The sequence below is a fragment of the Colius striatus genome, chromosome 7, assembly GCF_028858725.1.
Source record: "Colius striatus isolate bColStr4 chromosome 7, bColStr4.1.hap1, whole genome shotgun sequence".
In the NCBI taxonomy this organism is placed as follows: domain Eukaryota; kingdom Metazoa; phylum Chordata; class Aves; order Coliiformes; family Coliidae; genus Colius; species Colius striatus.
In genome coordinates, this window is record NC_084765.1 from 14,942,519 (window position 1) to 14,967,924 (window position 25,406).

The 25,406-nt window shown below is 41.7% G+C and overlaps 1 protein-coding gene across 1 annotated transcript; it reads right to left on the bottom strand.

Moving 5' to 3' along the window:
* Positions 1-1,744: 1,744 nt before the first annotated feature.
* IGSF22 (immunoglobulin superfamily member 22) lies at positions 1,745-24,081 on the bottom strand. Its single transcript, XM_061999674.1, is given in 25 exon segments — positions 1,745-1,860; positions 2,577-2,733; positions 4,826-4,958; positions 4,960-5,029; positions 5,032-5,064; positions 5,491-5,494; positions 6,170-6,220; positions 8,348-8,388; positions 8,877-8,965; positions 8,967-9,069; positions 11,020-11,045; positions 11,047-11,103; positions 11,105-11,144; positions 12,231-12,383; positions 13,367-13,596; positions 15,197-15,370; positions 16,525-16,616; positions 16,700-16,832; positions 17,368-17,527; positions 18,582-18,652; positions 18,654-18,784; positions 19,128-19,345; positions 22,829-22,870; positions 22,873-22,956; positions 24,060-24,081. Coding segments are annotated over 25 exon segments (2,430 nt in total).
* Positions 24,082-25,406: the final 1,325 nt, after the last annotated feature.

Here is a 25,406-nt window from a genome sequence, read left to right on the forward strand (position 1 = left end):
CAGCAATCAGATGTCTGAGAGGAAAGGACCAAAAGCTGCTGTGATGCCCCTCAGGCCTGCCCTCACTGAGGCGAGGTGAGCAGTGCTACCAGGGTTCTGCTTGTGTCAGTCTGGCTGGCAGGGATGCAGGCCAGGGAAAACTTCCACTGATTTTAGGGACTAGGAAACTGACCTCCAGCTGTGGCTGGAAACTGTGGCTTCAGGGAGGAGTGCATCAGGGATTCTGGGAAGTGGGAGTCCTAATAACACCGGGTGTTCTTGAAAAATAGTAAAGAATTGTTTTCAGTCTTTTAGAGGGCAGTGGCTGGCTTCAGTGAAAGAAGTGTTGTGTGTACCTGAACAGACAGATGAGTTTGCTTGAAAATCAGAGCAGGAAACCCAGCATGCACATCCCTTCCCTCCCCTGACCCACAGTGAACTACTTCTGCATTAGCAGAGAGAGCCAAACCCAGGGGTGGAGGGGAAGCTCAGCAGTTGTCAGCAGGCTGTCCAGAGGCAATGATCACAGACAAAAATAACCTTAAAAGATCTTTCCAAATATAGACCCTCATTATTGGTGCTGTATCAGTTTCATTTCAAGCTGCGCCTGACAGTGTCTCACTCTTCTTCCTTTTAAAAAGAACACCAGCAGGTCCTGAGGCACCAGGGCCTTTCTCTAGAAAAGGAGAATGGAGGAAATATACTTCAATGACATGACAGACAAAAGGATCAAATGTTTTAACCTTGAAGGCTTCCTAGTTAATCAGTCATGAGCAGGGTGAGCTTACCAAGAGCTGATGAAACTCTTGGGACGCAGCTTTTTCAAGGCACTGATGTGCATGTTGCAAGACCACTCTGCACTAAGTTTGGGCATGGTAACACTGGGAAATCATGTGTGGGTCACACACTACCATCAGTAATAGCTCACCCCATGCACCTGGAAGTGTTCACAGTCTTACAGGATCAATTTAAGCCAGCTGAAACTAAGCTGTGTGTTACAACCTGGTTGAAAGCTTCACTAGGTGGGAGCTTCCAGCAGGGAAAAAAAACAGGGAAAAGAGAATGGGATATTAAATGTCTGATTTTCTTCCTTTTATGTCATGGAAATTTTTACTAGCTTTCATACAATGTTGGCAAAATCCTGCCATTTCAGAGAAAGAGAACATATTTACTCAGTGCAGTGTCTGTGGTATCTGCAAAAAAAGCATAAAGCTTTTGTCAGAATGCCTCAGTTGACTGCTTGGAGGTGCTAAGTATGCCATGGGCGCAGGGCAAGCTGGCACGAAACTGACAAGTGGCCCGATTTGCTTTTGAGCCATCTGGGGGATTCAGAAGACCTGCTAGTCAAAATATGTCATTTTAAGGGACCCAATAATGCCTTCAATCAACTGAAGACAAATCTCAGTCACTTCAGAGGAAGATAAAGTCAGAGTTGGTCTGTTTTTTGGATATGAAGGTAAGTTCTTTCAATGTGGCCTTTGCAACTCCAGTTGCAGTACCTACAGACTGAGCAAGCTCTTCCTCTGGACATGGATGAAAGCCAAACTGTCCCAGAGAAGTGTTATCTACAATGCCAGTCCCAGTGAGTGCACAATAGCTGGGTGTAAACTATACTCAGACATGAAATCTATTGTTGCTCAACCTGGAGAGAATCACCTCAAAACAAATCACAGTGGCGGCAAATCTGACTTAACACAGATAATCAGCTTGCAGCAGCAAGTTGCAGGGATCATAAGCAGACAGATCAAACTTGTTGAACCACAACTTAAGACTTAGATGTGATGCAAATATTACTCTTGTACAGGGTCACTGTTGGGTGGTGGTTGCTGATGAAAGCACAGCTCATGGCATAGTCCTTGCCATGGCTCATGCTTGTGGTTCCTCAGTGGAGTATGAAATGGGAAGCACGGTCCTTCCTGGGATAACTCAAAGTCAAAACACTCTGTTGATGACAATGCTACCACAGGCCGCTCCACACTGCACTGTCTGTTGAACATGCACAGTGCCAACACCGTCAAGACAGAACCTTCTCCTGCATGAGTACAAATCCAAAGAGCTTGGGTATGATGTTTCCTGACCTGGGCCTTCTTTCCCACCGGGGAAAACTCAGGGAGGAGGAAGAATGAACAATAAACCATACTACTCTCAGCATCTAACCAGTATACCTATATCAAACAAACACAAACTGGAAAGCAAAAGAGGAAGGAATCTGAAATCTCACTCTCCCATTAGTCTGCTGTGCAACTGTAAACAAGCAATTAATTTATTTGTTTCTTGCTCTGTAAATAAGGTGTCGGGTTTCTGCTCTGTGGGAATATATTGATGCCTTCTCTCACATTTAATGCCACAAAATTGTAAAGTGCTTTTGGATATTTAGCTCCCAAGGCACTTTAGGAATGTATCATTAAATTACACCCAATTATAAACCAAAGCAGGTGATCTCGTAGAGGAAGGGATATTGCTCTGAGGCATTAATAGTCTATGGAATGCTCTGGGGGAATTAAGGGGAACTGCATGTGCAATTTAATTTCCAGTGTCCACTGAAAATATTCCATTTTTAGCCAGTATTTAAAAACATTTCTTGAAGTCTGTATTACCTCCTTTTGCATTGGCATGAAGTCTCACCAGGTAAATCCCTGCACTATATGGCAAAATTCTCTTATGAGACCTCATTTTCAGAAAACAGCTTATCTCCTTATTCTTCAGAGTTTTTGTACCATCTCTCAGGTTTGTGCAAACAAACCTTGTGACTTGCTGTTTATAATGAAGAATAGGATATCAGTTCACATTTCTTTGTGTCCTGTTGTCCTGCCTGAAGACAGGTAGGCTGTTACTAAAGCAATATTCAAGGGAATGCACTGCAAGCCACAGCCGACTCATCTTTCCTCCATTTCCTACTCTCGTGTGCTCACTGACATACACAGAAGTTACCGAAGTTATTTCAGGCTCTGTAAAATCCATGCCTAGAGTATTTCCATAGAGGAACATGACTACAGCCATGTAACTGGAAGTGCTCTCAGCTGCACATGTAGCCCAAGTAACATACCTATGGTCTAGTTATGTCACTCGAGGAAGGCTGGTTATAAAATACAAATACACAATTTGACACCCGATTACTCATTTCAGTGTACTACTTATTCTGTTATTTTAAGATATTGTCCATTACTATTGACAAGATTAGAAGACTTGTAGCAGCACATGCAGAAGCTCCTAAAGAAATAGATGCAGTCTGGTAATATGTATTAATATATATTTTATATTACTATATTGTTTATTACAACAGGCAAAAAAAAATTACTTTAATCAGAGTAACTGTGTTCTGCATTGACCCAGACTGAACAGAAGGACAACTTACATCACTTTGATTTGATGAGCTGAGGCATGTTCACTTTTGTCTGGGAATATTGCTAATGAGGCATCTTTATTAGTGATTAGGCCTACGCAGGGAGTGACTGAACAAAGGTGTTTACCTGACAGGATGACTTCTGAGTGTTTAATTTCATGTGCCTTTAGGGACTTCTCATAGTCTCTTTCTGGTCCAGAAAGAATGTCATGCAGTCTCCTACATGTGACAGATTTGTTTGCTTTTCATTTATGAAACAAATCCCAGTCAGATTGGAAATATGCTGAAAGACAAATGACTTTGTAATGCCAATCTTCTGTTATGTCAAGACATGATAATATTGCTCTTCCTGCATATGGATGGCCTTTACTGTCTTGTATTTTAACCTAAATGATATCTGTATGAACTGCTATGTAACATGCTACACATACATGTAAGTAAAAGGAAACATGGTCCTGAAGAGATTGCCAACAAACAGATGGGATAGGGCAGGAGGTGTTCTTTTGTCTGTTCCCCAGGTGCAGAACAGATCAGTGATATATCTGTTGGAAGCACAAAACAGTGGGTAAAAATACAAAGCTCAATATGGCTGATAAACATCCTGTGCTCAGAGCAGATGGGGAAACTGGGTGAAGATCCTGTGGTCTGTGTTCTCATGGCCCCGAGGAGGAATGTGAAGTAGGGTGGAGATTGTGAAGTCCCAGTCTTTTTCTTTTCACAGACTACTAGGGGAATGTTTTGTGCCACATACTAAGAAATAATTTGAGCTGCTGCTGATGGAGGGACAGTTGTAACAATTTTGCAAGGAATGACAAGTTTATTTTGCAAAAAGTGACAATATGACCACAGTACCACCCACACACTCTGCACAATAGCAGAAAACACTGGTATATCTCCCTCATTTCATACCCAACTTTGGGGACAAGGCTTCCACATCAAGTCACAAGGATGGAGCAACAGGTTTGTCTTCCTTGCCCTCCTCTATAAGGGTGCCTTTTGGCAAGATTTGTGACCTTGGCCATGCTGAGTGCTTCCCCAGGAAATCCAGCGTGTGGTTGCAAGTGTATTTAGAGCTATAGAGCCATCCTGCAGCTTAGTGCACTTATCATTGGCGATCTTAAAGAACCTATATGTGTTGTATATGGATAACCCATACTATTAATGCACCTGACCATTTCCTTTGAATCCTTTCCTACAGCAGACATGCTGTTTGTGCACCTGGTGTTGGGCCTATAGTCATGGCAATAACTGGCCAACCTATTAGGTGACAAGTCCAACCACCCCTACCCCCTTCTCATCTCTGAGGACTGTCTAGAATACAAAGTGATTCATCTCTTACCAAATATATCTGACACTAAATGTAACACTATCCAAGGCCACAGAAGGAGGTTGAGCTTAGCCCACAGTCTTGTATACAAAAGCACCCATCTTCCTGCCTCCCCACTGTCAAGAATATTTACACTTACCTCTGTCTTTCAAGATGTAGCACTGCAGCTATGAAACCAGAGGGTTGGGGTCCTCAGCGTCATTGCAGGCAATTACTCAGAAGTATTTCCTCCGTGGGGGCAGGCCTATGATAGTGTAGTTATTGCTGTAGACCTCCTCTGCAGCTGTGAACCACACAGTGGTACTGACCATATTTCAGGACATCATAATCATAGTCGTCTTCTACAGCTGAGCTATGATTTAGGCTCACAGTGTTAGGACTTCTTCAACCAGATTAGCAGGTGGTCAGGGGAAATCTAAGAATTAATGAACATATTTAGGTACTGGTTTCTTCTGTTTGGGACCCTCCCTTCATCCTTTCTGGGGAAATGTTTTTTTCACTCCTCTCTTTTTCAGCTCCTCTCTTTCAAAGCCCCCGTGTTTATAGGAAAGTACTTATTTTCTTGATTTCTCCTATCCTGAGCAACCTGAGGATCAATTTGCCCTGTGTGTGTAATTCCCTTCTGATTAAAAAAAATAAGGTTATTAGTTTTAAAAAGCATCCTGAAGAGATGACAAGCACTAATACACGGCAAAGGTCCCTAACTCTCAGTAGATTTTGAAAGTAATAGGAATCTCTAAGGAGAAAGTCTGCCTGCCTTCACTTGGCTGTCATAGTCCTGCTTGCAATGAAAATGATGTCACCAGACTCCTGAAGGGACAGACAGTTGTGTTAGTGCTACCTGCCTGATAAATAATTCAATGAAAAGCAAGGCAATAACTGTTTCACCTTTTCCCTCCACCTTGGAGAGAGTGAGCAATGTCCCAGCAGTACCTTCCTTATCCCTCCTCTCTAAACCATGCTGTTTCCCTGCTTGCCTCAGCTAACAGGCTCTGGCTCTGAGCTAGTATAAATCACTCCTGTGCCATTTTTTTGGATAAGAGGTGTGTATGATGGAGATTGTTTTGTTTGTTTGTTTGTTTTTTTTAAAGAAAAAATTCCAACCTTCTCAACTCTAGTACTGGTGCAGAAATGGTGCGACATCTTCTAGCAGAGGAATACCTCCTGTTGATACCCAGAGGTGACTGAGATGCTCAAGTTTGCCCTATACTGTACCTCCAACTTGCACGTGCTTGTGGTAAAGGTTTTCTCCACAACTATTCTTGAGGATTCTATTTGAAGAGGACACTAAGGGGTGACCTCATTAATGTTTACAAATATGTAAAGGGTGGGTGTCAGGAGGATGGAGCCAGGCTCTTCTCAATGATGGCCAATGATAGGATAAGGGGCAATGGGTATAGACTGGAACATAAGAGGTTCCAAAGAAACACAAGGAAGAATTTCTTCACTGTGAGGGTGCCAGAGCACTGGAACGGGCTGCCCAGGTGGGTTGCTGAGTCTCCTTCTCTGGGGACATTCAAAACCCACCTGGACGAGTTCCTGTGTGACCTACTCTAGGTGGTCCTGCTCTGGGAGGGGAATTGGACTAGATGATCTCTCGAGGTCCCTTCCAACCCTTAAGATTCTGTGAGGATGATCTGGTACAGGTCAGAGCAAATTGCTTGATGCTGTGGATAAGGACTGGAAATGGTTCTTGCTTTCTCTCCTGTTGATATGCTTTCTTCTTGTCATGTCACTGGTAGTGGGAAACCCTGGCCAAGACAAACATGCGGCTTTAATGTTCTGCTTCCTGATTTGGGTGGCAACAGAAACAAACCATGTCTTTGAGCACAGAAGGGATATCAGTGTCTGCAGGAGCCACTTGTACAGGATCAGCCTGATACAAAAAAATATTTCAAGGACAACATGCCTAAAGACTGCTTGAAGCTGCAAAGGCAACAGCAGGCTCTGTCCCCAGCTGGCTTGGCTTGGGAGATACCACATAAACCTTATGCTACAATTCATTAGTTTGATCATCTTGAAAGCTGAGAGAAAACAGCTGGCATGATACAGAAAAACTTGTACAATTTACACTGATACATCCTTACACTGGGGCTGATTCTGCAAAGTACTACAGAGCTTCAGCTTGTGCAGTAGTCCAGGCCTAAAACAAAAGGAAAGCATAGAAGTTGCCCTTAATCTCTACAGAAATTAGCTCAGCATCCATGCTAACAGAACCTGTACCTCAGAAATGACAATGTTGGGACCTCAAGCATTGTCTTTACAATGCAATCACTCCCCTAGGTCACTCAAGGTTTAATCAAGAATGAATTCACTTCAGTTAGCATGAACCGCAGTTGCAGGCTTGTAAAATTCTGCTTGTTGTGATGAATCAGAGAGCTTCCCCAATGTTTTATGGTTTGCTGAACACTATTGCTCCAGCTGCAGAGTGCTGGGATGTGCAGCTGCCAAACTTGCATGCACACAAGTCCCTCTACCCTGACCACCACAGAGAAGCTTATAAAAAGCCTAGCCGTAAAAACAGTGAGCAGTCATGCAGAACGTCATGAACATAAAGCACTGCGTGAGTGTTTTCCAACAGTCAATTTCTTTTAAACCACAGTGACAAGTCGTGATAAAGGCCAAAGGACAACTACAGCCTCTGTAGCCCTGCAGCTGTATTTTACCAGATGCCCAAGAAAACCCTAATTGTAGGATTTCCCCTCTTACAGGCTTCAACATACAACATCTGAATGATGCTGTCCCAGCACAAACCACGATGTGGCTCTTCAGATTTACAGTCAGATAAAACCTATGGGGGGTGGAGGGGATAAAAAAGCAGAGAGAGAAATTAAGAGTGAGAGATTGCACTGAAAAGTAAAGCCATTCTTCAGTTTGTCGAGTCATGCCTGGAGATTGGAAGAAGAAACCTTCAAACCGCTTCAGGCGAAGGCAGTTAGTGTAAGGGATGCAATGTTGCCAGCAATTTTCCTAATACCTATAACCTCCTGAGGTGAAACACCAATGCCTCAGCAATCAACAGCTTAATGATGAGTATTCTATTGAGGACAATTTCAGGTGAGGCAGGTGAAATGAGAACACTTAAGAAGAGGCATCTTTAACGCCTTGATGATTTTACTGTCCACCTTCTGCCACAAGCGATTTTCTATGTCTGTTCCTTACAGGACTTATACTCTTCAGAACAGTACTGCATGTTGCCATTCCCCACCAGAAAGGTTTGTCTGGAGCCTATAGCCTCTCTGGGCTTATTTGGTGTTTCTCTGTGAATGTGGTAACAAAGCTGTGCTGCATGGATGGATGGGTTGTGTAGTTCCAAAGTAGAGACTGAGAACAGAAACAACCATTTTTCCTATTGGCCATCTGGATGTTGCCTTCTGACACTTCCTCAATCAAGCCTGGCTGTCCTACTGCATAGAAATCAGTGCTACAGAACGTGACTCACAAATTATGCAACTTTTCTTGCTGGCATTACTGCTACTGAAGGCAGCCAGGACCATGTGTTGTTACTTGCAAGGATCTTACTACATAAAAAGTCAGCATTTCCTAATTAATAACTGAGCAATCATAAGTCCTAGAAAATATTTTGTTACCTCAAATTGTAAGCTATCTAGGGATTTCATGACAGGTCATGGTACTTTCATTCTCAAGACATAATTAGTGTCTTTGAGCATGACCTCTAATATTATTTCAAACTTTACCATGCTGGTGCCTGACTCTTCATTCCAGTCAAACTGAGCGCCTGAAAGAATTATAATCCTGTGTCAGTATCACCGTGTTTATAACAAACAGGCATTTCAAATACAGTTGTTTATTTGCTGGAGTATCTACCCTCCTAAACCCTGCCTAGACTACAGTATCCATGACAGAAATCAAAGAATCTTCCAACAGTGACCTTTGTAATTGACATGTGAGGTGAGATGTGATGTGAGAGGTCACATAGTAGAAGAAACAAACTGCCATGATACCTGACATACTCATTCAGGAGATGGCTCAGCAAGAAGGATGCAGAATGATTTTAGTTTGGTTCAAGGACCACATAACTTGTGCTGCTCTCTGACTCCTCTCAGCACCTCTGAAAATGCAGCAAAATGAAGCAGACCTGTGATGCTAAACGTTCCTTTTGTGTAAGATGAATTTGCTAGTCCTTTACAAAATATGGTATACGTTAAAAACAAAAGAAAGTAATGGCTGACAGAGTTCTAGCTGGATGGACATGGCAGGTCTTACCTGAAGGTGGCTTTACTAGAATTTTTTGTATCTCCACTGCTTCTCCCATACCAGCTTCATTCACAACTCGCATTCAGATGTAGTATTTGTCTCTCCTGCAAACCTCCTACAGATGAAGTGGTATTAGAGACAGGAATCTTTGTGCATTTTGTTAATTTCTTGGTGTCCTCAGCTCACACCTCTAGCATGGATCCTGACAGCACATGAACTCGGTTTGGCTCTTGCCAGGCTAAGAAATTGCTGAGCTGGAAAACTCCACCACTTTCTGCAGTACTTGAGGCTCTGTGACAGCAGGAGAGCTGTGATTCACTAGTGTACCCACAGGCCTATGCTTGCATATGTGAATACAGAGCTGTTCCTACTTCAAGACGCCAAAACCTGCAAGGTTTTAGGGTAAAAGGAATCTTAATAAACAGAGTAAATTCTGTCCAACAAAACAATGCAGTTCCTAACATGGCACATCCAGGTAGACCCTATTCCAAGGTTGGCCATTTAAGAAAAATCCTCATAATGTTTGACATGAGACCATCTGAGCTCAGCTTGGGAAGGCCACCTTCTATGAGAACTGATCAATACTCGTTCTGCACATGTATTTGAGAGAATGAGTGTCTTACATTGCTTGCTTCTCTCTCTTCCTAGCTGACTGGTGAGCTGTGCAGTACAAGAGCCTGCCTTGTATGGCTTTGAGTAGCTTGTGTCTCTTCTTGTTTAATAAATCCCTCTTACAGTCCTGTGTAAAGTAGTCAGCTGCTATCTGGACTGCATGGATTAGTGAATTTGCTTACAGGTTTGCAAGATCCTGTCAGTGTTCTTAGTTTGACAAAGATTACAGTACACCTAAATGACAGTCATTTTTGAAACTGCAGATCTTGCTTTTCATTCTTTAGTCCACCTTGCAGCAGTCTAGCTCATCTCCACAACCCGTAAGAAGAGCAAAAGATGGAAAATTACAAAATATCTGTATGTTTTTAATCCAATGAGTGGGGAGTTGTGTATCCAAATCCAGGTTCTACTCTGAATGTCTCAGCCAAGATGCAACAACCCTCCACCCGACGCAAACTAAAAAAGTCAACCAGTGCAGCATGCTGTGACAAACTTGATGCCAATGGCTTTTACACAGAACACTCGTAAGCATGTAGGATTGTAAGGAACATGGTGCACATGGACAGTACATATTCTCCTAGGCCTATTGTGAAAAAATGCAAAAAAATTCTTCAAATAGAAGAATCATAGCTTCAGGCTTTAAATTGGTTTTGTGCTTTCTTCTCATGCAAAGGAACCTGAACGCTTTCCTATCTGAGTAACTATTTAACCTTAAGGCTCTCATCTACCACATAGAATTCTCTCACTTTTCAGCTGTACTGACTTCCACACTTGGCCATTTTCTTTTTCTAAATTATGTGCCAGTACTAAGACCAATGCCTGTATCTATTACAAGATTCCATCAATAGTTTAAACTATTTATTGATGGCCTTTTGTTTTTAAAATGCTTTATATAGTTATATAGAGTAAGAATTCTCTATAACTGGCACAAAATTAAATCTGCCCATTTCAGCACGTCTGAGGCTATTGTAACCCTTTGCAGTTTGTCTGTGATTTTGATCAGTCCACAGTTAGGCACAGATTCTTTACTACTAAAAATCCAGTATTAAAATAAAAGAACATAAGCAACTTTCAGGAACTCTGCAAGAGTTTTCTCTCCATTTAAAAGAATTGATGGGGATCTGATGAAAGGAGCATAGTAACATGCATAAGAAATTATTTTGTCATACATTATAGCCTTTGGCAATCTTTATGTGAACAGCAGGTATCTATACCTCAGAGCACTTTTATCATGTTGATCTTTGCTGTTTGCATATACTAAATTTCCCCCAGGTAAGAATATCTTATTGTGTTCTTATCTTAACGGTTACACATTTTAAGTGCATAATATTACATTTTCAGGCTGTTCTAATATAACTACATTTATAGCCAACAGTATTAAGGCCTTCCTTAATCTTTAATTAAGCTGTAAACACATTGAAGCCCAATATATTGAGCCAGGCTGGAATTGCCACATTCCTTCATCTTCATAAATGCATAGATCCGGTCTTTGTCTACATGTTTAGGAAAACTAGACAGCAAACAGTGGGATACTGTTTACTGATAGGCTCCTTTGCAATGAGGAAGTGAGGGCAGGCTGAGAAGACCAGGGCCTACACAATTGACAGCTATCACATGGAACTCATTCTGTATCCTCTGGAAAACCATCCACTTTGAATCCAGTACCTAGAGACACATAAGTTGCAATTACATAACTTTCTGATCACCCAAATCAGTGATTGTTAATTTTTATAATTGCTTTTGGACTGAGATAAAACAAGAAATTTAATCTCTCAGACTGCTGGAGAACAATATCAATTTCAGGGGTTCAGGGAGCCCCTTCACTAGGTCTAACTTCTACTTCTCCAGTGGTCTGTTTCATTTTCACATCTCTCACTAAGGAAGAGATGAAATGTTGATGCATACAGTAACAGAAAAATGCATAATTTGCCTTCCACTAGATGATGGTCTATAACCTGGTACAATCATACATGCTGGGGAAAAATACCTCTGTGTCTGGCTCCACTGACTTCAGTGGGATTTCTCACAATCCAATGAACTCAACTGAGTGTCCAATCCTCCCATACTCTAGCCTTCAAGCAAGGTTAAACCCCCATTGAATTTCGAAAAGATACCTCAGGAAGTGAATAATTTGCCTTAAAAAGGGTTTCCATTATTTACCATGAGTAATGCTGGTGCCTTAAGGAAGACAGTTTTTGATAATGTTATTAATTGTAACTGAATTAATATGGAAGTCCAACATTTTGAATGAAATAGGGGAAAGAATCCAAGAAAGAACCAAAATATTAACAGAAGAGGAAAAGCAAAAATCTCGTTAGTCAGATGCTGCTGCTGATAGAAACACTTCCATGTGTTACACAAGCTGTGTTAAGCATGGATCATATGGTTGCTATCTGATGGATACAACAAAACCAGCCATTTGTTTAATTCAGTTCTGGTCTAAGTCTGGGAAAAGCAGTCAAATTTAGGTAAGGGAGGAATGTAAAATATAGATGCTTGAAATCAGGCATCCAGATCCATAGATGTGACTTTCAGAGGTACTGAGTGTTCTGCCCTCTCATTGGTGCTCATGGATATCAAGCCATTTCTATTTGAATGCTCAATATCTCACTTTGAAGCATATGTCAAAATATGTATCCTGCGAGATATCATGATGAAATTTGCTTTGATTCATCAATACTCCACTCCGTATTCAAAGCTTATCTAACTTTCCCCCTATCTACACAAAATAGATAATAATCTTGAGCTGACCTTGGGCTGGCTCCTTGGTGACAAGAACACAGAGATTGCTACCCCTTTTCCTTTTTTCTAGGATGTGACCCTGCACTGGGGAGTTCCAGGTGATGGTGACAACTTCTTTCCTGACATCTGCAACTTGAGGCTGACATACCTGTCTCAGAGGCTCTACAAAGAAGAAAATCAAATTAGCATAGTACAATCAGAATTCATTGACTCCAAACTGTGTATGTGTGTTATGTGCGTGTATAAATACATACATACATATAGCGAAACTTCAAGGAGCGTAACTGGTAAGTTTAGGTTTATTCATGGCCACGGACATTTTGTAAAGACTCTTTCCTTGCCATTTACTTCCCTTTGCCGCTTCAAATGTTGAAATATTTCAATTTCTGCATTTATGCAGAAAATGAGCTTTGTCTATGATACATTAAAGAGCAGATCAGAAATACCTTCCCTAATCCTTAAGAAGTTTGGACAAAAGTGCAAAGTTTCCTATGAAAAATTATATATATATTACTTCAAGTTGGTAATTTTCTTTCTGAAATGTTTCACTAGGCCAGACTTGCTGTTTACACTCTATCTTTTGTGATACACTCTGGTCTTGGGGAAGGGGACTGCTAAACCCTTTTCACTAAGGATCCCAGTCCACAAAGAGAAAATATAACAAGAGGTACCTAAACTGTAACTCCTAGAAGACAGTTCAGCAATGTTTTCTAACCAAGTTAGTTTTTGGCAGATGTATTTTCTTTTTTGGATGCAAAACAAAATGTTTTTAAGCAGTCCCTTTTAAATTATCTTCTCTCCTCCCCCACAATACTTTCCAGAGAAAGACATTTTTCATTTCTGTCATATCTCACTAAGCTTTCATAAATGACAGCAGAACAGTGTACTAGTCAGTTCTTTCTTGTGGCTAGTCCACATGGAGGGGTTTCTGAGTCCAAAAACACTTGCAGTGAAAGGACTTGGGTATTTGTTTGATCCTGGTTATCAGCATAAGCACAATGAAGTTTCTAAGCTCTGTCCTTGGAATTTGTATCCTGAAGTACAGGGGATAGTGGTTTTTTTTGGGGACCGGCAAAGAGGAAGATAACAAAAACGATGGGAAGTGGGATTGTGAAACTATATTAAAACCAATTGGCTAACAGGGCCCTCAGAAAAAAAAATTTCTTCTGTTTTCAGGGGCTTGATGAGGTCCTCAGAGTTGATGGCACAGATTCTGAATTAATAGGCTTTCCCTTCCTCCACTTTCTCCATAGCAAACGTGGTGTAGTTGCTCTCCACTCTCCCTGCTTTGATCCATGGATTTTTTTCTTCAACCATTCTCTCAATGATCAAGTGAGTCACCTGCTTTCTTCCATTGCCTTTGAGTGCTTTCCATCTCATTTTACAATTTGCTTATGGCAACTCTGCTTTCCCTGTGGAGGTTTTGGTTTGCCTGCAGTGTGAGCAGCTGACTAGAGTGACACCGAGGTCTGGTATTTAGACTCAGAATCATAGAATCGTTTCAGTTGGAAGAGACCTTTAAGATCATTGAGTCCAGCCTTTGTCCCAGCCCTATCAACCACTAGACCATTTCCCCAAGTGCAACATCTACCCGTCTCTAAAACATCTCTAGGGACAGCGACTCCACCACCTCCCTGGGCAGCCCAGTTCCAATGCCTGACAACCCTTCAGTAATGAAATTCCTCCTCATAGCCAGCCTGAACCTCCCGTGGTGCAACTTGAGGCTGTTTCCTCTTGTTCTATTAATTGCTACTAGGGAGAACAGACCAATTCCTGCCTCCCTACAACTTCCTTTCAGGTAGCTGTGGAGAGTGGTAAGGTCTCCTCTGAGTCTTCTTTTCTCGAGGCTTAAACAGCCTCAGATCCCTCAGCCCTTCCTCATCTAAGATGTGCTCCAAATCCATCACTAGCTTGGTAGCCCGTCTCTGAATCCTCTCCAGCATGTCAGTGTCCTTCTTGTAGAGAGGAGCTCAAAACTGGAAACAGTATTTGAGGTACAGCCTCACCAAAGCTGAGTACAAGGGAATGATCACCCCCCTCCTCCTGTTGACAACACTGTTCCTGACACAGGCCAGGATGCCATTGGCCTTCTTGGCCGCCTGGCACACTGCTGGCTCATGTTCAGCCCCTGTCAATCAACACTCCCAGGTCCCTCTGCCTGGCAGCTTCCCATCCATTCCTCCCCAAGCCTGTAGTGCTGCTGGAGGTTGTTGTGGCCCAAGCGCAGGACCCAGCACTTGGCCTTATTGAAACTCATGGCATTGGTCTCGGCCCAGCCATCCAGCCTATCTAGATCTCTCTGTAAAGCTTCCCTACCCTCAAGCAGATTGACACTTCCACTCAGCTTGGTGTCACCTGCAAACTTACTAAGGGTGCACTCTATCCTCTCATCCAGATCATCACTGAGCACTGGGGGACACCACTTGTGACTGGATTTAACTCCACCACCACGCCTCTTTGGACTCGACCACCTAATCAGTTTTTCACCCAGGAAAGTGTCTGCCCATCCAAGCCAAGAACAGCTAACTTCTCTAAGAGAACATTGTTGGAAACAGTGTCAAATGTCTTACTAAAGTCAGGGTAGACAACATCCACAGCCTTTCCTTCATCCAACAAGCATGTCACCCTGTCTCTCACAGTGTAAATCAGTGTAGGTTACAGCAAAACTAAACTGACTTGAATCACTTGACTTGATAAGAGTCTGCCCTACTGCAAGATTTTTAAAGAGAACAGCTGGAGCACAGTGTCTGTAACCAAACATATCTATATCAGTGGTTGTCCTGTTATAAAATGATTAATTCACAACTTATCAATGAAGTTTGAGGTAAGGATTGTCAGAACTCAAGCCACAGAGATTTTTCAGATTCAGCACAGTGGCTCCATTGTCATCTTGACACAGGTTTTAACTGCAATGCAGTCACTGCCTTTCCCCATCACCACTTTCTCTCCCTCAATGCTATCTTTCAATCATTGGCTTTGCCTTGAAAGGCTCCTTGATGCTTGCTGTTTTCTTAGTTTTCATAGTAGTGCTATGTGCAGCAAAAAGCTCAAGGATAGATTGTTCAATAACAAGAGAATTTGCAAAGAAGATATTTGAAAGCTGCAGCTGCAAATACAGCTTGACATCTTTTCTGTGTTGATAACTTTTCCTGAGTTCCCAGAAAAGGTAGTCCAAAGCTTTTATGCTTTCTGTTTTTACTACAAGAATTATGTACTTTGTGAAAGTCTTCAAGGACACTCAAAATCTTTAGTATGTTTTGATTCAGTTAATTTAGTCCTGTCTCTTGAACAACTAAAGGAGGGCAGCTGGCTCCCTGTTCAGCTCAGCAGAAAAAGAGAAACCTCTGGGAAATGGAAAGCCCTAAAACACTTCCCTGGGGCCTAGAGATCTGATTCCAGGGAGCTTCTCAGTTTTGCAAGGCACAAGAAGCAGCCTTTTGTGCTGTTCTTTCCTGAGGCCCCACTGGAATATATATTTATGACTATGATAAATATAGTTGAATCAAAGTTAGGTAATGCTTGTAAAGAAAATGCTCCCTCATTTGTTACAGAATAATACTGAAAAATCATAAGGAGGTCTTGCACACAAAAAAGACAAATAACCAGGTTCCTAAACATATTTGCTGGTTCTGCTTTGAGTTTTGTCACACATGTGTATGTTTAGAAGTAACAATCTGCTGAAAGTCATAAAAAAGCATTCAAAAATATACTTGAATGCAGGAAAACCAACCCTCCCTGTACACCAAAGCTTTGCTGTGAGTAGGTTTTTTACTGCAACACAGGTGTAAGAAGCATTCAGTGTTGCAGCTGCAGCACCCTTCTTGCTGCCGAGCAGCTCCTGGCGAGGGGGGGACAGCTGGGCTCCTTTCCTCCCTGCCCAGTCCACCGGGCGCCATCTGGCTGCCAGGACCCGAGTAAGACCAAGATTCCTGTGTTTTGTTACAGAATTTTAGGAAGAGTGTTTTGCTTGTTGCTCATGACAACAATGTTTGAAGCAAAGGCTCATGCCAAAATTCTTGATCGTTGATTTATAAACACAGAAACCTATGCTTAGGCACTTAAAATCAACCAATACGACTGCTGAGTTTTCATCCCTTGGGATCAAAGCATCAGAATGAAGAGGTTTTTGCTTACACACATAGATGAGCCTGTAAAATGGTACAGGCCTAGGTAAGGAGCCCTAGTGAAGCACTGATTCTGCAAGTGTTTGTGTGCACCTGGTAAAGAGCAGTAAGGAGATGAGATGGTGACCTCCAATGGCAACTGTTGCTTCACTCCCTGCCCCTTGGCTCTGAACATCTACTTCCCTTCACTCTCCTCTCCCATTCTGTTAGTCATGAGTTTGTGGATGGCATCCTGCCTCACTATCCAGATACTCCTCACGTCTGTAATATGACAAGAAGATTGAGGCAGGAAACAACCCACATTGCAAGCACCATCTCCAACCCTGTCCCTGAATTCTCTGGTCATTGTACCTACTTACTGTCCCTAAGCTACATTCCTTCCACCTTTGCATCACTCAGGACAACACAGAGCTTGGCAGGATCTTTAGTTAGAGCATGAACATCACACACATACCCTTCATGGTTGCAAATGTCTCTTGAGGATATCCTGGTGGAAGCATGTGAACAAAAGAACTGGGCAGAATGACTGTCAACTGAGCAATTCAAATGCCAAGAAGGTATGTAATGGCAGGGAGACTGCCTGACAATGGACAGGCCTTCAGAGTCAATGTAGCTTAGTGACTCGACATCTCAGGAAGAAGGGGAGATGGACAAAGGCTCTTCCTAAGTAGTTTTTGCTCTTCTTTATGTGTTCACTGGAGGGAATGTAGCTATAAGAACCCAAAAGCTGAAGTAGAAAACAGCCTCTTGCTATTGATTGGTCCAGCCCCTTGGTTGGACCAGAGGAGCTATTAAACCAGCTAAACACTTCTCTGCTGCCTACATAATATTTGTATCTGAACCTGAACTCTGCATGGGGAAAGATGAATCTGTAACTAAGGCACCAGACTGCAACTGCAGTGTGCATAGGAGTCAGAGGCAGCTCAGTCACGGCTTTCCAGGTTATCTGTGGCATGAGTGGTTTCTGTCCCAGAGGAGTGGTCACAGAAGCCCTCTGCCCCAAACTGTCCCTTTAGGCCAACCTGGCAATGGCCCATAGAGGGCACTCATGTACCAGGCCTGGTATCCATTCTCCAGCAGCCAGGGCTTCCTTGCTCACTGGCAGCCACAGAATCCTCACCAGGCTGCACACCTGGAAAGCCCAGTGTTGGGGATGCCACTGGGAAGCCACTCCCTTCTGGCCTGTTTTGGGCCAACAAAATGACAAATCCCTGGCCAAAATGCAACTAACGGAGTGACCTCATCAGAATGGGGTTTGCAGGGCATTATCTGACACAGAAATAGCAGGAATACTAGCAAGAGATCAGCCTCACAGAGATTGTTAGGGCAGGGGATTGGTGGTGCGGTAGTCACTGGGGCAGATCAACCTTACATCTGAGAAAATCTGTCTGACTTCACAGCTGAGCTTCTTTTGGGCCCTGAAGTTTCCTTCATACCACCCTACCGAGTATTCATTTATTCCTGAATTTGTGAAGGATACACTAGTATTTTACCCTCCTTCCATATAGTTCATTTTAAAATGGTCTTAAAATGCTGCACTTTTCGTTGAAAGCACCTAGGCATAGTTCAAAACTAGTCCACATCTAACAAAAGTCATCCCAAATAATAACAGCCACTAAAATCCACACCCTACCTTTGAAAATCTTCTCCAGTCTATGCTGAGAGCATGAAGCTAAGCTTTCCCACTTGGCTTCCTGCTCTTAACAGCCTTGTGTCTTTCCATAAAGAAGCTTACTGCATCAATAATACTACTGCAAAATTAATTCACAAAACAAATATGATATTAAATATTTACCAGCCTCATGTTGTGCTGCTGGTCCTCAGCAGAGTGCAATCTTCCCATGGGTCACTTTAAAAAATCAGGATAAGAATTCATTAGGAGAACCCTGATTAAAATAAAAAACATGATGGTACTAGTTTAGGTGACATGTACAAGGACTTAAATGGAAGATTTACTGCTTTATGCTTTTACTACTTCATACAGCAAAAAGAAGTCCTTCATGCTACCAAGAGGGGGCACAGACTAACAGCTTATTTCATGTTGAACAATAAACTGCAGAGCAGTGTTACTTCACATCACTTTCCCTGCTGTTATAGCAAAGCAGCACTGCCTCTCTGCAGAGTTCACTGAATAGTAGTGTAAAGACTACTATTCCTTCTTCTCTTGAGCCATTCACACTTACCTGCCAGTTGCACTGACACTACTGTACTGTCCATCAGGGTCATTGTCTTGTGCATCCTGCAATTGCTGTGCAATCTCCTCAGTCACTTAACTCAGCAGCATTAACAATAAACTCTGCTCTCTTCATGTTTCATGATGTACTTAGGAGACCTCTCAATCACTCCTCCATTCTTTATCCCCTTCAAGGTGACGTCTTCAGAAGTCAGCACACACTGCAGGCAGGCTTTTCTCTACTTTTTCACTCTGGTGTTTGGAGTCTGTTCAAAAGGTGATGGGGTTAGCAAGAAAAAATGGCACATACCAGCAAGCATCGAATAAATCAAACAAGTGTCTTGCCTTTGCAGGATAAAACATGAGCTTCTGGAGGGGAGAGTTTCCAGGCTTGGGCCTTTAACCCACAGTGTGAAAACAAGATCTTGACTGCAGCTTCCAGTTTTTTCAGTCCAAGCTCTGTTTTTTTTGTGTTTTAGCTTTATGGATTTTGCAGCTCAAGCCCTGCTATTTTGCATTTGATCCACTCACTATCCAAAGATGCTTACTTTGTCTTATTTATGGATCAATGAAGGGCAGAGTGTTTTCCAGTAGATGTCCACTCTCAACACTGAGTTCTTTAAAGTTACTGGACTGAAGACCCTTAGTTTTCATAGTGTGGGCCAATCCATCACCAGATGCAATAAATTCATACTCATCACCCCCGTTGAACTTCTCTTTCCCATTGAACTTCTAGGTGAAGTTTTGCAGTTTCTTTGGCAGGCGGGTTTCAAACACTGATGTCTCTCTTTCAGTCACCTTCAATGGTTTCAGTTCTGTCAGGAATTAGAGGCCCATCTGTGAAACATCAAAAAGACAAATATTCATTCCATTATTTTTAGTTTTTCATCTCTGATTTCCTACACTAAATAGCAAGTCAGTGAAGTAATTTTGATTTCTTTCTTGAGTGGTGGCAGAAAGATCAATTAATTCAAATTCAGTGGAAATTCATCTAACTACACAGTTCATAATGTTCAGTAAAAGTTGCATGTAAACCCACAAAGCTGATTACCAACCAACACCCTGCTTTTCTGATCAGTTCTTCTGTCTTAGCTCTGCTTTTTTTCTCTCCTTTACTGGAGGTCATTGTAGAGTAAACAGTTTCAGGCAATTGCAGAAGATATACGCAAGCATACCTGGAACCATTTGGCAAGTTGAAGAAGGATTGACATCTTCCTGCATTATCTCTCAAGAGAGCTGCAGTGCCTGGCACGGGCTCACTATTTTGTTTAAGTGAGATAATCTACCACACTACCAAACAGCCTGTGCCTAAGCCCTGCTGAGGGCTTTTTCAAAAAGATAAATATTATACTTAAAAAATAGCACTTATGGCAAAATTATCTTTAAGGGGTGGTCCTACTGCAATAAAAGGTAAGGCAAGTGAGCAGATTCACTTTTACTTACCATTGATTTAAAGCAAGTTGGCTGTACAAAATGTGGTTGGTTTTATTTCAAACAGCAGGCACACATTTGGCTAATTGTAGGAAGCATATGCAGATGAAAAAGAGTGTTCTTATCATGCCAAGGCCCACCCATTCACTCCCAAGTCTTTTAACATTGTTTGAACAAAGTTCACTTCCACTAAAAAGACAGTGACAAGGCACATTTTGTCATTCCCCTCTTTTCCACTAAACTGATCCAAATTCCTTAGTGACTCACACCCCTGCCATGTTGACATGAGCGGAGAATTTGGCTTATTATGTGTCACAGCTAGGCTTCAAACTGAAATCTGCTATCTTATGAGAGGTGTTTTCACATGGGCATTCTGGTAATTGCGGGTTGGGGTTTTTGTACCCTGTTTTTTGGTTTTGGTTTTTACTTTGTACAATTTTTACACTGCTAGATTTCTGTTTGAGCCTAGAAAGATCAGTAAACCGTGAAGGTTGTAAAGGCAGAAAAGAGAGGAGGTCACAGTTTAGACCACCAATTTTGACCCTCAAATGTTTGTCTGCAGATATTGACATTGTACACAGAAACTGATATATCTGAGAACAAAGACTATCCATCACTCTTGGCATAAGAAAGTTTCTTAGCCGTCTGCAAAGAGGGCTGTAGGTGTCTAGGTCTGTCCCATTCACATTGGTGATGAGCAGCACATATTTCATATCCATATGTTGTGTGTCATTTTCTCCTCATGGAATACAAGCAACACAAAGGGTCTTCCTAAGAATAGGAACAATGCTTGCACTTCTGGAAACACATTCTTCTTGTGCAGTGGACACACAGGGCAAGACAAACAGTGCTCAGTCGTGAGTAGATCCTTTCATCCTGCTTCACCCCACTCTATTTGCAGCAAATCTGCCCTGAAAAGACTAACTTTTGCTTAAGTTTAAAATTCTTCCAAGTGTAGTGGTTAGTAACCATTCCAGTCACTAGTCAAGCCAGAACTCCAGAGCTTGCCTTTAGTCATGACCCATCTACCACGTAGATGGATCAGTGTGGGTATTGGACACTACACACCTGTAGTTATCCCCTTGGAAGAAGCATTCATATTAGAAAGAAACAAACAGAGAAAGCAATACGCAAAAGTGTCACATAGGTTGAGGCAGTGGGGAGTGAATATTGCAAATGTATTAGTGAATCACTCTTTCCATTTGTGTTAATCACTAACAGAATCGACCTGTTGAAAATCCACAGTCTCTGAGGGCAGAAATTTTGAGTCCAATGTTCTGTGCTCCCTAAACATCTCCTATAGCCTTCCCAAAACCCCAAAGCCAGACAAAAGTCCTTCCACTGACAGTGATGCGATTTGAATTAGGTCCATTCTTGGCCTAAAGCAGCAAAATGATGCCACATTTCTTCTCAGAGATATACTTTTATTCTGGTGCTGTGCACTGGAAGTGAGTATCACTCCTGAACTACATAAGCAATACAGGCTAGAGGAGGGTGAATGGAAGCTGTCGGACTTTAGACTTCGAAGACCTATAGGAAAAGAAAAAGAGTTTGACCTGCTCTGTCTGTCAGACTTGTAATAAAGGACTGCCTGAGAGAAGATGAGAATTAGAGTGGACTAAGAATTAAGGAAAGAGGAGAGAAGCGGACAGAGCAAGAGAAGCTAGGGAAAGAACAGAAGAGTTAAACCGGGCTGAACTGGGACATGTGTTCTGAATAAACTCATAAATTAAGATTTAGCATTGCTTTTGTGTGAATGACACACGAGGGATTAGGGCCTCACTATGCTACACACAAAACTAAGAAACAAAAATCATCACTCCTGCTCTGATGCTCTTTTTCTCTTCATTAGAAACGCTGCCCTATAAACACACAGTATTCGAAAATAGCACCATTGCAGTAGGCCAGGCTGCAAACATGGACATTTGTATTGCTGCTGAGGAATACTAGAGTGCTTAAGTTTTTCTTTTTTTACAGTTTTTATTGTAGGAATAAAAAAATAATGAGCTAATGGCAAGAAAAATCGGTGTGTTACCTTAACATGTACTTAAAAAATACTGTCACAAAATCTTGATCCTTCTTGTTTTGGTACTCAGTCTCTCTTTTCCATATTACATTTAGCTCAGAATATTGCTTTGTCTCCTAAAATTCAGGAAGAAACATTGGAATGAATGAATGAATGAGTGAAATGGAACAAGCTACTTTTCTGTTTGAGTTTATTTTAAATGCATGGTTTCTTTTCCTGTCTGCTTTATAGAGGAGATGACATTAACCTTGCTTTGCTTTACTTACTGTACTTACTACAACTTTATATCCATCACAGACACCACTGTGGGATTTAAGTTTGTTCATTAGGAGTGCTCTGCACAATGACAGAAATGATTTGTGATATATAATAAAGACTCATATGATCTTTCTGTCACTTTAGACAGTCACAGATCTGTCACAGGCGCGATTATACATGATGGAAAGACTTATTTACTTACACATTAAAGGTCACATTCTTCCAGCCTCAGCCAAGTAATTTGATCACAAGTTTTGCATAAATAAGAACTGCTGTATTTTAATCAATAAAGACAAGGTTCCAGGAGCTGAAATGAACAGCAGCTTTCCTGCTTAATTTGACTGATCCATGACAAATCTCTAAAACCAGTGAGGATAGGCACAGGCAACTGCAGGTTGGACCTATTCTTGTTTACCACTGTTCTAGTTGTAGAAGACAGAGGACCATATTTCCTTGCATTAGGTGGGTGAATATACCTAAGAGCCCCTGAAAATGCAGTCAGTTAATGGCATAGTATTAGTACGAGGTACTAGTTATTATCTAGTATTGGTACTAGGTAAAGAACTGGCTGTCACCAGAATTTTTTGTTACTCACCCTCAGGTGTTGTCAGTAGACAAGGCTTTTCCACAAATTCAGAATGCTTTCTCCAGCAAGGATCTCAATGGAACACATCACCATGCTAGAGGCCTCCAGTAAGACAGAAGACTTCCTAGAAACAAATTCTTCAGTTGTGGAAAAAATATGTTAATCATTCAGAACAGAGAGGCACTGGCTGAAGAATATTTTCCATGAGTGGGAAAGGGTGGATACAACAACAAGCCCTGAAAAAAAGTTACACAGAGAATTGCCCAGTCAGTTAAAGTTCTTGGGAGAGAACAGTTTGTGCAGCAGGAAGAGTGCTAGCTGTCTGTAGGAGATTGCTGATCAATTCCTTGCTTCTTTCCCATCTTTTTGCAGGATTTTGGGCAAGTGTCTGTATTTGTTTTGTTACTTACACAATGGGAAAACTGGGCTGACTTGCTGCATAAGGACGCTACAAGGTGTTTTGATGTCAGGTGTCATTCAAGAAAGGTATCAAAACTGGACATATCAAAAGGCCCATTAGGACTTAGTCTGTTCTGCACAAGCTGTACTAAGCTCCCAAATGCTGCTCATGCCCCGTGTCTAAACAAATGCCCATAGTTTAAGACAAATTCTGCTCCTTTGAAGTGTTTGCTTCAGGAGGCTTCAAAGAGCAGCATTTTTCTATCAGAAATAAGCCATTTACTTTGTTTTTATAAGAACTAGTACTTCAGTACTTTTCAGTACTTTTTTTTTTTCATCCAGGCTGACCAATACGGGGCTGGCCTGGAATACCAACTTCTAACAGCTCCATACAAACGCCTCACTGGGACTGAGATATTTTGCTGTGGTTAACATCAAAAGGTCTCTGTTTTACACCAGGAAAATTCAATATCTCTACTGTCAATTTGGATTATTTCAGTTTATTAATTTAGACTATTTCATTGCACTTCCCTTTAATGAAGGACCTCCCCAGCCCTCCTAAATCTATCACATATAGTGGGATACGTGAACGCTACAAGGGCTTGTGCATGTGTCTGGGAACTGTGTAATTATCTTCACTGCAATGCCTAGACAGTAAGTGGTTGCTTTAAGTCAAGATAATCAAACCAAGACAAAATGCTTCTAATCAAAGGCAATAGTTGGTGCAGGGGCAATACTTGTAGTCTTGCAATAGCAGGTAGACTGTATGTCAGCCTTTGAGAAGAACAAAAATACTTTCTCCTCAGTAGAAGGCAAACTCCACTGCACAGACGCAGCCCACCTTCTGTCAGCTTGGTGTGCATCACCTAAGGAAGCCATGTTCCCATACCATGGGAAAAAAATCTGTTGCTATTTAGCCTGTTTCCAGTGAGGCATTTATTACCTAGAGCTATGCCAAGATTGGTCCCAGTATGGAAGGCAGTTTAGAGAAAAGGGATTATTTGATTCTAGTCCTCAAGGGATAAGTACTATTAATCTAGAATTTGTAGCTCCCGAGTTTTAAGATACCATAACATTGAAATCTAGCCAACTTCCATAGGCTGATAGGAGTAATTCTAGAGGTAAACTTTGGAAAAAAACAATAGACCTCCCCCATCCCACAAATATACTGCCTTTCCTGATGATTTTAAGATGATTTCTGCTAGTCTAGGAAAGAAAGAGCTAGGAAGAAAAAAATAAATTTAAAAAGGCACGTAGAGGTTGGAACATTGTCAACTTTTCTATTGAGCAATACCATAGACAGCCAAAACACACATGTGCTGTACTTTACAGGCTAAAGAAGGATTCCTGCAAGACAAAGGCTCCATGCTCCCTTCTGTAAAGTTAGTATTCGTATTAACAGAGGTGCATTTATCAAACCAGAACTGCACAGAAATGGGATTGGTCATGCTATCAAGTGGGTAAGTTATTAGTTATTTCTTGTTTAATAAATCTAACAAGGAATCAACTTTCACTTACATCTTCAATATTCTAATTCAGAAACAAGATACAGAGAAACCTGGTATCTGGACTGGAAGTCACATTTTCAACAACAAAAACAAACCACTGCCAACCCAATCCAATTCCTCCCACCTATCCAAATTGACTCAAAAAACAGACAGTTCCTTTTCATGCTCATTTTGCAGTGCTTTTGAATCCTCCCTCACGCTTCTGTTCTTACACTAGCTACTGTGGCACGTTGAGAAGGCACGTGTGTACGCACAAACACTGCTGTGGGGGAAAACTAATGCAAATGAATGAGAACATTTTCAGTTTGAATCATTAAGACTGGCCATACTGCCAGACACAGGCATCAAAAAGGAGAAGAATGACTCTGAATGATCTGTTCATTACCCTGACCTTCATGATGCTTGAGTGTTTGCTCTGCATATTCTTCACAACAGTCTAAAGACTAAGAAGAGGACAGTGCATATCATGAAACTGATTATACTTGGTTTTCCTTCTTTTGAGACAAAAGAAATCAAGGTTAATTTAAAACAAGAGGTTTCTGTTGTGCCTTATTAGTTTTGACTTAACTGCTGACAGTCTTTGTTGTGTCCACTTCAGAAGCAAACAACTTAAGCACGCAAAGGAGAAATGGCAAAAGAATTTTTTTTCCCCCACACTTTCCTGGAGAGAATTGCCTTTG